This window comes from Mytilus edulis, chromosome 5 (genome assembly GCF_963676685.1).
Source record: "Mytilus edulis chromosome 5, xbMytEdul2.2, whole genome shotgun sequence".
NCBI lineage: Eukaryota > Metazoa > Mollusca > Bivalvia > Mytilida > Mytilidae > Mytilus > Mytilus edulis.
The window spans coordinates 16,449,399-16,462,511 of record NC_092348.1 but is presented as its reverse complement, the minus strand read 5'-3'; the positions used below and the strand labels follow the sequence as shown (position 1 = coordinate 16,462,511).

The following is a 13,113-nucleotide window of genomic DNA, read 5'->3' as shown; positions in this document are numbered from 1 at the left end:
GAAATTGTGCACAATCAATAGATTTATTTTTTCCTGTTATATAAAAATTCAGATTATGCAACTAAGAAGTGGCTTTGTTAAAGTCAAAATTGATATACTGTGCAAAATTGAACAAAACCTTTCTTTTGAACAAGTGTTTTTTGAAGAACTGCTCAAGGTTCAAGAATCATTATTTTTAACAAATCTTCACAACTAATGAGTATAATTTCACGTGTTAACACCAGGGTTTCCGTTTCCTTACTCTTCATACTTTGAAACACAATAGCTGTGACATATACAGATGACCGTTGTCAAATGTCATACCTCTCTAGAAGTCTGACGGTCCGACTAGGACTTACCCCCAGGCTGGCTAGATTCATCAGAAAATAATGACAATTTTTATAACCATCATAAAGATGTACACAGTATGATTACCTTGTTAATGTCTTCAATTTAGTCTCGATACTTTTATGCCTCATACATAACCTTGTAAGGGCTGATCCAATCTCTTTTGTGGCTCCTACAGAATAGAAAAGAAAGATTGATTAACTCAAAGCTCTTTATACTTAGATTGACTATGATTTAATCACTTTAGTGTCAATTTTATAATGTGACACATAACATTAAATTAGCTGGTAAACATTATTTTCCTATTTCATGGTGCCCTAATGAGGTCAGCTGTGGTGAAAGGGATATTTCATTCTTTATTTCAAAATTCATGATATTACTCTCTGTGTACTTTAATTTGTGTCTATTAAAATTATAATACACATTATCGCTAATTGTCCGCCATAACTGGATATCACACAGGTTCCTGTAAAATTTTGACGTCATAATACAAAATATCTGACGCCACAATGGAAAAGTGATTGTTGTATGCATCAAAAGTTCAAGCGGCAGGGTCAGTCGGGATTAGCAATAAGGTGTATAGAAATAGGGTTCCAAGATAAAACACGCTTTCTTTTGTAAAAATAATGTGATGATACATGGGATTATTTGCCCAGTCAAGACTGCAATTTCAGGAGAGCTTACTTTACTGATTGTTTGATAGGGTTTGATTTTGTCAGTTTTTATATATGGACTTCCCTGTTTTAACTTCACCTTGGACTTCAGTATTTATGTTATACCTTTTTACCCACAAAGTTTTAGAAGAATAATTTTCACACTGACACAGAAAACAGATTTAAGAAGAACAAAGAAATCATCATGCTCTCCATTGATAAGTCTAGTTTTCCTTTCATATCAAATTATTTTTCAATCCCTAGAATCTAGTGCTCATCCTGCCCTAGCCTAAATGCCTTTGTTTTTGTAGCCTAAAAACTAAGCCTTATCTGTAAAGAAACATTATAAATAGCCTGTCTCAAACTTTATATAATTCTTAGGTATGATACTAGTAGCATTATGACAAATCAGCAATAATATGAGTGGCTCCATCTAGTACTTCATAGACAGCAGTGACAATATTACACCTAATTATATCAATATCCTTAGCATGAAAACCTCTACAAAAATAATCCACCAAAAGACTCCACTTCCTGTCAATTCTTTATTGGCAGGATGTTTAACGTGAGGTCAATAGTTCACAGCCAAGTACATACTAGAATAGTTCATTACTTTTTAAGCTTTGTATTTTGGTGCACTCGCTCATGGATACAGTAATATTTCAATATGTTACCCAGATATTAACATTATCGTGGAATGCACATTTGGTTTGCATTAATTCTGGTTCATTTTATATTTGTTAACAGAAGTGTGACATACATGATAATTCTGAACAAGAATATAAATATATTGATCGTTAAAGATTTTTTAATTGCTTAATAAATACAAAGTATGAATCATATTGGCAATCGTTTTAATATTTGGTATTGCTTTATTTAATGTTACATTACTTCAAATCATTATGCAAAGTATCAGGTAAAAATTTTGAATCAAAAGTTGTTCACTTTTATTTATACAATACCCATCCAAACAGAAATTATATTTAGTTTGCAAGATTGTAATGATTGTTGGTGGTTCGAACAAAACACAGTGCAGAAAGGTAACTGACTTATCAGGTTTTGTTCAGCGTTTCTGCTCTAATCAGGTTCGGCAACACACTTTCACACTTTCACGTTTTAATTCAAGACAGCATGACACAAAGGTCTTGCCAAAAGACTAGAAAGATGAGGAGTAGATTTGAAACTCTAAAAGTCAGTGTTACATTATATTACAATCATTTCTTGTACTTAACCAGACATCTCTGGGGATTGAAACTTGAACCATCAATGTATCATTATTAAGGTATAAATAATCTATTAACAATCTATTGTGGGTATTATGTACTTCATAAAGTACTTTTCACTATGAGGTGTTAAATATACAGATGACAATACCTGAACAGGTGAATTATATGTTAAATTATTAAGTATACTTCATACAAATATAAATCTTTATCAACCAGACACCAAATATAAAGCTTTATTCACTATATGGCCAGTGTCTAGCTAAATAAATTTACCCCATGTATTGATAAAAAACATGTTGACGTGTATAATGCACTATTGATTACACCATAAACTAAATCTCTTTTCAAGCCCAGCCAAACATAACGACTCAGTGCAACTTTTACATAATAAGCGCATTCAATGCAAGTGTCAACGTCTGAAATGTTGTAATATATCAAGAGAAAAATCTTTAACAATTATTGAGAACTACAGTAGATGTCATTTAAGCTCAAATAATTTTCTAGGGTATCCCTTGACCTGAAGTGACATGTCATTTGGTTTCCAAGATCACTGACCTATATCAGTTTATATATATCTTTCCACTTGGTCTGCTAATTTTTACTTCATTTTACCTGAAACACCTGTGTGTGTATTGCATGTTTTAAAGTCAAGTCATTGTTCATCAGAGCCTAGCTTCAGGCATAACAAGACACAGTATATTTATAAACAAATAACATTACATCTTCAGACCAGTCCAACTGTCACTAGATCATTAAGCTATATTTTAGTGTGATGGATGTTAAACACCCCAAACAACTTCAGTCTTAACAGAAACCATTACAAAGTATTTTTTTGTGTTGATAAATTTAGTAATTCCCTTAAAAATAGTGGACATTCAATAGATGAATTGGCTATTTTTGGGTCCATTTTGTTCATGTAGCTTTGATTTCCAAGCAGTCAAATATCAATACATTCTAGGCCTTGGCTTCATTTTTATGGATTTTAGAGTTCCTGATGTATGTTAACTTCAGTTGCACCAAATAAAATGTTACCCGTATTTTCATTTTAGACAGCTATTTTATTAACACAAAAACGGTCTTTAAAATAAGACAATGTACAATGAACCATTAACACAAGGTTGTATATATAAGAACCTGGCCACTTTACCTAGGTTAACCTAAACAAAAGATGTAAAAGAAGTCAAAATCAGAACAGCCTTTCAAAAGACAAGAGTGCACACACTGAAATGTCTCGCCTTCTTTACTAATCATTGATATTATGTTGAAAGTCCTAAGTACCGGTATAAAGCTTGATTACAACTGTCACATAAACTTAACATTAACCAAGATAGCTTAACAAAGACCAATAAACCATGAAAATGAGGTCAAGGTCAAATGAACCATGCCAGGCAGACATGTACAGCTAACAAAGCTTCCATACACCAAATATAGTTGACCTTTGGCATATAATATTAGATAAAAAAAGACCAAAACTTAACCAGGTGCTCCGCAGGGCGCAGCTTTATACGACCGCAGAGGTCGAACCCTGAACAGTTGGGGCAAGTATGGACAAAACATTCAAGCGTGATACAGCTCTGAATTTGGATTGTGATCAAATTTTTGACATTACATGGTTTTTTTTTACACAAAACAAATGTCAAGATTTTACAAATCAATTAAAGATTTCTTCTTCAAACTTTTTAAATCTAAAATTAAATAGTTGATCATGACACAGCATAGGTTTCTGACACAGAATGAATGTTGTCTAATGAACTTAAAAGTTTTTTTTTGCCTTTGAGCAATTCAATATGCTGTTGAATATTAATCCTCTCAAAAAAATGTTTGAAGAAATTTTCTTTTTATTTATGAAATCTGAAATGAGAAAAATTTAACCCCCCCCTTTTTTTTTCACATCCCTGTTTCCCTTTTTCCAAAACTGATATCAATTCAAATATCTAATGGAGTTTGCAACAATAACTACTCTTTTAAATACATCATAAAATATTAAAATGTAAAATAAAGTGCTTGTTATCACTGAATGGTAAAGATTGGTTGGTAGTAAAAGTGAATATACATTGTTTATTGTATAAAACAATAAAAAAACCTTCATCAGCAACATTTTATATTGGCAAATTTCCAATGAAGTTATTTACATAAAGTTATTGGCAAATAAAAATAGAAAATGACATCATAGTCATGTCTGGCAAATGTCCAACATACATTATCTAAAAACATTTTAGATAAGATAAGGAAAAAAAGCTTCATCAGCAACATTTTATATTGGCAAATTTCCAATGAAGTCATTTACATAAAGTTATTGGCAAATAAAAATAGAAAATGACATCATAGTCATGTCTGGCAAATTTCCAACATATATTATCAACTACTATTCTATACAAAGAAAGATAACTCCAATTGAAAATTAATTGCTACTGCACAATATTGTGCAATTAGATATTTCTTGCTATTGTGCAATACTGTGCAATTGAAAATTTCTTGCTATTGCACAATATTTCATATGGAATCCTGATTTGGACCAACTTGAAAACTGGGCCCATAATCAAAAATCAAAGTACATATTTAGATAAAGCATATCAAATAAGCCCAAGAATTTAATTTTTGTTAAAATCAAACTTAGTTTAATTTTGGACCCTTTGGACCTTAATGTAGACCAATTTGAAAACTGGACCAAAAATTAAGAATCTGCATACACAGTTAGATTTTGCATATCAAAGAACCCATTTATTCAATTTTTGATGAAATCAAACAAAGTTTAATTTTAGACCCCCATTTGGACCAACTTGAAAACTAGGCCAATAATTAAAAATCTAAGTACATTTTTAAATTCAGCATATCAAAGAACCCCAAGGATTCAATTTTTGTTAAAATCAAACTAAGTTTAATTTTGGACCCTTTGGACCTTAATGTAGACCAATTTGAAAAGGGGACCAAAAGTTAAGAATCTACATACATAGTTAGATTCGGCATATCAAAGAACCCCAATTATTCAATTTTTGATGAAATCACACAAAGTTCAATTTTGGACCCTTTGGGCCCCTTATTCCTAAACTGTTAGGACCAAAACTCCCAAAATCAATACCAACCTTCCTTTTGTGGTCATAAACATTGTGTTTAAATTTCATTGATTTCTATTTACTTAAACTAAAGTTATTGTGCGAAAACCTAGAATAATGCTTATTTGGGCCCTTTTTTGGCCCCTAATTCCTAAACTGTTGGAACCAAAACTCCCAAAATCAATCCCAACCTTTCTTTTGTGGTCATAAACCTTGTGTCAAAATTTCATAGATTTCTATTAACTTAAACTAAAGTTATAGTGCGAAAACCAAGAAAATGCTTATTTGGGCCCTTTTTGGCCCCTAATTCCTAAAATGTTGGGACCAAAAACTCCCAAAATCAATACCAATCTTCCTTTTGTGGTCATAAACCTTGTGTTAAAATTTCATAGATTTCCATTCACTTTTACTAAAGTTAGAGTGCGAAAACTAAAAGTATTCGGACGCCGGACGACGACGACGACGACGCCGACGCCAACGTGATAGCAATATACGACGAAAAATTTTTCAAATTTTGCGGTCGTATAAAAACTTAACTTTGACCACTGAACCATGAAAATGAGGTCAAGGTCAGATGACATCTGCCCGCTAGACATGTACACCTTACAACCATTCCATACAACAAATATAGTAGACCTATTGCATAAAGTATGAGAAAAACAGACCACAACACAAAAACTTAACTATAACCACTGAACCATGAAAATGAGGTCAAGGTCAGATGACACCTGCAAGTTGGACATGTACACCTTCCAGTCCTTCCATACACCAAATATACTAGCCCTATTACTTATAGTTTCTGAGATATGGACTTGACCACCAAAACTTAACCTTGTTCACTGATCCATGAAATGAGGTCGAGGTCAAGTGAAAACTGTCTGACGGGCATGAGGACCTTGCAAGGTATGCACATACCAAATATAGTTATCCTATTACTTATAATAAGAGAGAATTCAACATTACAAAAATTTTGAACTTTTTTTTCAAGTGGTCACTGAACCATGAAAATGAGGTCAAGGACAATGTGACTGACGGAAACTTTGTAACAAGAGGCATCTATATACAAAGTATGAGGCATCCAGGTCTTTCACGTTCTAAAATATAAACCTTTTAAGAAGTTAGCTAACGCCGCCGCCGGATCACTATCCCTATGTCGAGCTTTCTGCAACAAAAGTTGCAGGCTCGACAAAAACGACAAATGAAAAATTAAGGTCTGTCAAAATGTAATACTATCTGTTTATGAGTGAAAACAATTCAGTAAAGTCTAACAACTTTTAAAGGTATATAAGTAAATAGACAACATGGATTATACATTATTGACCAGTCATGGGAAACAAGTGCTTTAATTCTACAATATTGTTTTGTCTGGGTCATGGGGATCAAATGCAAAGTTTTAAGTAATACCTTTAAATTATTTAGTTTGAAGTCCTTAAAGTCCACTTATTGAATGATAGGTTCTAAAGAAAGATTTTAATTGTACAATTATTGGGGTTAATAAACATTGAATAGAATAGAACTGATGACAATGTCCTGACAATACAACACCATGCCAAAGAATTTAATCTGAGTGTAGGCATCAACAGAATACAGAACAAATTTATTATACAGACCCACATTTTGATGTTTATCTAACATTTTCTTACATACATAACATAGGTATAGGAAGATGTGGTATGAGTGGCAATGAGACAGCTCTCCATCCAAGTCACAATTTATAAAAGTAAACCATTATATACAGGTCAAAGTACAGTCTTCAACATTGAGCCTTGGCTCACACCGAACACCAAGCTATAAAGGGCCCCAAAATGACTTTTTCACAATGCATTTTTAATATTGAAGCAAAAAATTATAACATTTTCGCAAACTACAATGATGGGATTACAATTTTGTGATATGTTCTAAACATTGCAAATAATGTTATGGAGGTGTACCAGAGTGCATTTGATGTTCCTAAAGAAATTGGAAAACGGATTCTTCATCACTTATTATAATTAGATTCTATTTTTTTAAAGCATGCTTAGTATAATTTTATATTAACCCCAATTTCTTCAGCAGAAAAGTATTTGTCGCTATATCTTATAATGAGTTCCAAGATGAGATTAAAACTATAGAGATGAAAAATCGTTGTCCAAGACAAGAATATATTAGACATTTCTCTTTATATAAGATATTTCTGTAACTCATGCAGATGCCAAGAAACTGTTAGAAAGGGAAAGGATGATTGATTGAGTTTTTTAACTGAGAAACATCTACAAAATACAACATTGCTGACCTGTAAACATTAATGAAACCGATTGTAGTAAATGTACTACATACATGTACATGTGTAACAAAGGAGTCCCTAATCCAAACTTCCTATTGATATTTGTCATATGAATTATTGAGCAACAAATCTTTTTATATCAATTAATATTAATATAATATTTCAATCAACAGATTATATTATTTCTCCTCTTTGATGATATAATACAATTATCAACAGAAATAACCCAATGTAAATATTCAAAGATTAGGAGCATATGGCCTTATTTTGTTAGCTGTCAATCAATACCATCAGTTTTTCAACCCCATGAAAGAACTGTTTGTGTTTCAGGTGCTGACATTTGGCCTTGATAAAATAGATATTTTCTCTGTGGTAATGTATACCAAAGCCCTTTGAAAAGATTTATATAATTACCCTCCACCTATTAATGCACTTTCCACATCTGACAAATTTGTTTCACATTCATTTCTTTTTCAGGGGCCATAAGACGTAAATCGAAAGACCAATTCTCATGATCCAGGTTCTGCTGTAGCTGATATGCTTCAGTGTTTGCCTGTTGGAAATCAGTTTGAGTACAGTCTTGTTCTCATTCCAAATTTTATTCACCAGATTATTTGGTAACTTATTAGACAAAATAAGGACAAAAACCTCCACATCACATCAGGATGGAACCACAAGTATACCTTACCATCTAAGTACATACAGCTTCTCAAACTTGTCAAACCGACCCATACATAGCAAATTTAATTAGTTTCATCTAATTAACTTCCACTCTTTATACCTATATATTTAATTTATAGCCAGGTGTTTTTGCTTTGAAAATAATGAGAAAACATTGGCAAGAAAGGAGTACAATAAGAACTTCAAACAGAACAGGTTTATTTACCTGTGAGATTTGGTTCAAACATGAAATCAAAGAGACCAGTGACTTTATAAAACAATCGCAGGTTAAGTTTCATACTGAAAACTATACCTCTAAGGGAGAGATGAAATCATTTTAACTGAAGGCTAAAATAAATATTGCATTATTCTTTAGGGTTCTTTTTTACCTTTTAGATTGTATCGAACACTCTTATTACAAGTATAACACTTTATAGGTATACGATTACATGAATACATTTTATTTCTCATATATATCATAGAGGGGAGGCAAAGTGTTGGAAAGAAGAAAAGAATTGAAATGTACTAATAAATGTATTAGGTTTTATTTTGTGTGTTGTTGTCTCCTATTTTAAGAACTCTCTGATTTGCACAATCTACTGAAATGACAGAAATATTTTAGATAAACATACACCAAAGTCTACCATCAAGTATTTATCAAAACATCATACCAATATACTGGTCACAAGATTTTTGTTATTAATCAAAACTAATAAAATTTCATTTGGGTATCAATTAGAAGCCACAAAACTGAATTCAGGTTCTCATTCCTAAGGATCAATATTCCCAACACATGGACAAATCTGGTCAATTTAACAACTGTAATGTTTCATTAGTTTACCCATAATAACATCTGGTCTCAGCATCAATGCATACTTTTTACGTTACTATAGTAACCAGTAACGACCTTATTGAAGGTTGATTTCTATTTTTTAAAACATGCATTGGACAAATACATACAATTAACATGATACATTCATATAACCAGAAATTAATCTGATGTGTGTATTAATATTTGCATTTATTTGTGTGTCCTATCTTTTTTAAATTTATTTTCACATCAATAAATCGTCTGTATCTACATTTCTAGAAGGATCATTCATCATTTGAATATTAGGTTTCATATCCAGGAAATACATGTAATATATGTCAAGTTTAATCTTATTAGTGTAGCATTGTTTTCTACAAACAAAAAATATCTGTTAGAAGTTTATAGATGATGCATGTAAGTTAATGATTGACTAGAAATATGATGGAACGAAGAACAAAGAGAAGAGATTTTCTTGCAATCGGTAGAATACCTGTACCAAGATGGGAGTGAACCAGAGGTGTCCTGTATTAATAGAATACAAGAATTATATAAATATAAGGAGATCTGGTATGATTTTCAAAGACACAACTATCCAACAGATTTAAAATGAAGTGGATACGTGTATATGTAATCATATTGCCTTGTTGACACACGTGAGATTCCAAAATCAACAGAAACATGCCAAAATTCAGACATCTTTCAAGACACTAATGACAATATCATAGAAACATCAACTCTTTGTCAGTAACAGTAATTAACAAATTGTTCTGATTCATTTTTCTAGTTCTACCAAAATATTTATTTCACTAGTTGTCTAGCAACAAATGAAAACAAAAACTAACCCGATCAGTAAATACAAATATAAACAGGTGTAAAAGTCATCAGTCTAAATATATCTTCATGCTTCTGTGATATGAAGGAGAATACCTGAACCTGAAGACAGATCATTTCAACACAGACCACCATACAAACAGGAGGATGCCCTTTCATTAGCAGATAAATGAAGATCAGATTATTGAACAAGAAAAGGTTTAATGATATCATTGATGATAGCTTATAAATATGAGCTTTTATACATGATAAAACCTAAATATTGAAAAACAGAAAGCCAATCTGCAGATGCAGTGATTTTTTTTAATCTAAAAAAAATATCACTGCACTGCCACACAACTTACAAGGTGATTTCAAGGTCAATGACTTCAAGGTCGTCACTGTCTCTAAATGAGGCATAACTTTGGAGTACTTCTCTGCCAATACATCATCCTCAAAATAGCAACAAATTAATCTACTGACATGGAATTAATGTGAAGCACTCTCACAAGTTATCTTGTCTTCAGTAAATGAACACTACACTATGCTTCATTTGCAATGGCTTCACTGACCATGTGCACGATGTGTAGATAGGATTGATACAAACATGTATGTTTAAATTCACTAGTCTTTCAAGCCAAGTAAATTATGCAAATTTTCAAATATTTGAGCATTAGGGTACTCAGTTGTTTACATCCACAATATTTGGTCTCTTTCCTCTGATGGATGGTTTTCCCACTAGCAACCATACCACATCTTCTTATTTTTGTAAAGAGTTGCATATACAGTTTCCATGTTCCTATTTGATCTATTGTATCGATTTTGTTTTCTTGCTTGAAGATTTAGCACTTCTATTCAGACTAACCATCTATAATATGTTTCAATTTTGTTTCCATGTCAGTCAAAGTTTCAACAATGCAATGCCTTATTTTTCAGTAAATTTCTACTGGTCTTCTTTATATATTTATAAAAACAAATTTTTATTGATTTATAACTAGGTCAAATATAAATCATCATTTTAAAGCTACTGTGTCAAATTCCATTACCATGCTCCCAATAAAAGTAGAAAATAACATGGTTTTTAAAATGTTTCAAGTGATTTAAATGTCACAAGTCTACAATGAACTTTTGTGTCTTGTTATGACAGCCCATCATTTTCATGTCAAAATCTGATAAAAATGGGATTCAATCGGTTTATGTTCTTTAAAAAACATAAGACTCACACATGGCATCATGTTTGTGAGAGATAACTCATTTTTTACATTAACTGGTATACTGTTCAACCTTTATTCAAAAGGCGATCAGAAGAAAATGCATAAATAAGCCAACCAAAAGCATTGGTGAAAAGATAAACTAAATGATTTCAAAGGCATAACCAAATGCCAGAAAAAATTATGTTATTTAATTTGAATTTTTTTTAATTTATATGTAAAAACTACATGGAACAATTGGTTTATTAGTTGACAGTAGACAGGAGCAGAGTTTTCTAGAACCTAGGTATATTTCAAATTCAAGATCAAATGACAAGCAAATTCTGCTGTCCAGTCCTGCCTTTCACAAAAATTCTAAATTAAGTTGTAAATTATAAGCAATTCAGCATACTTAAGATCTATTTTTTGTGAGACACAGCCCTGTAATTTTGAAGGATGCTTTGAAGTAAATTATAAGCTAATGATTTGTCATAATTTTTAATTAAGTCTACATTAGACTATGTTGTGTTATTATAATCACTAACACATGCTTGGTTAAAACCATCATTGTATTTCCTACTGTACTTCCTACCCTAACTACCTAAGCAGACCAATAAACAGTTACCTATCAAGGCTTATGACTGTTAGTCACTGTTGCCCTTATAATTAAATATTCCCCTGCATGTTTGACCTTAGGTATAGGTTAATTGTCTAGACCTTGATTCAGGACAATTTAAGACAATGTCTATGAATATTACCTTCTTCAGTAAGTTTGGCTGTTCTCCAGCTGTGATATAATTATGTAACAAGGATTTCACACAGACAACTCTGTGTTAGGCTGATGCCAGTGATAGCCTTTAAATACATAGGTTAGGGTACATCATACTTTACTCAATGCATTTGATCATCTGGTTCATTTATTAATCATTCCAAGTTTTCTTGTTTAAAAACACAAGTTATGTATGCATTTTAGGGGATTACAAAGTAACCTATTAATATCCCCCTCCATAACCCATCTTCTTCCTTGACTGAATGAAACTTTGTTAGAATTTACATAAGCATTCTTTACTTCTGAATTCAATATTCATCTAAATTTATAAAATATGTCCAGCCTAGGCCACTCCCAATTTTTCTAACTATAACTTTAACAACAAGGGAAAAACTTAATGCCCCTCCGCTACAGCGAGTGTATAAAAGGTTTCCACAACCATATTCCAAGAAAGCATGGTCTTATCTTACAGAATCCAAAATTAAATTTCTGTCTATTAAGAACATAACCCATCTTCTTCCTTGACTGAATGAAACTTTGTTAGAATTTACATAAGCATTCTTTACTTCTGAATTCAATATTCATCTAAATTTATAAAATATGTTCAGAACAAATCAGTCAGAAGTTTGACAGACCATGCAAGACTATTATGGGTGGTCATGGTGTTTACAACATCCCTGTAGTAGTAGTCTGAAGTCCATCTTAGGTGGACAGCATGCATCTGAAAGACAGCTACTTATACCACTCCTGGTGCTTGTCGTGTGATCTACGCGTTTGGTTTAACATCACAGGATATCCTCAATTGCTTTCATTTCCTAATTAGTCATCCCTCTTATAGTAAGCTGCTCTAATTAACAACTTTACAAACTTAACATGACTTTTAACATGTCCATTAATTTATGCGACAATGTCATTTGTCATATAACTTTTTGTCAGCTGTTTTAAAACTTCTTTTATTAGAATAGTAGAATATAAGGAAACTAGATGTGTCCAAACAATATGAAAACATGGTATTGATAAAGCAATGTTTGGGGTTTATTGATAGTTCATTTCAATGGCTATCATAGGTTCTTTTCATTGACCTTTCTTCAATAACACATATATTAACCTTAAAGGACCTGAAGCATACATAAGGATTGCCTAAGATATTAGCTTACATTATGTGATTTACTGATCCAGAAGTATATAAGGTTAACAGGATAATACTAACATATCAGATGTGTCATAATCATTTAAAAACTTTCTACTGATTAGTGGGGACACTTGGATAACTATTTTCTGCCTGATTAAATCTTTTTAATTCTTGGCTTTATATAAATTTGAAGGTGTGGAGAGAAAAATTATAACACTG

The 13,113-nt window shown here is 31.9% G+C and overlaps 1 protein-coding gene across 12 annotated transcripts in view; it reads right to left on the bottom strand.

Moving 5' to 3' along the window:
- The window catches only part of LOC139523106 (protein MTSS 1-like), a 58,265-nt gene that overhangs the window by 30,481 nt on the left and 14,671 nt on the right, over positions 1-13,113 (bottom strand). For all 12 annotated transcript variants that reach the window (XM_071316884.1, XM_071316872.1, XM_071316881.1 and 9 more), the window contains exon 4: positions 415-499. In XM_071316884.1, the coding sequence (XP_071172985.1) occupies positions 415-499 (85 nt within the window). The remainder of the gene's footprint in view (positions 1-414; positions 500-13,113) is intronic.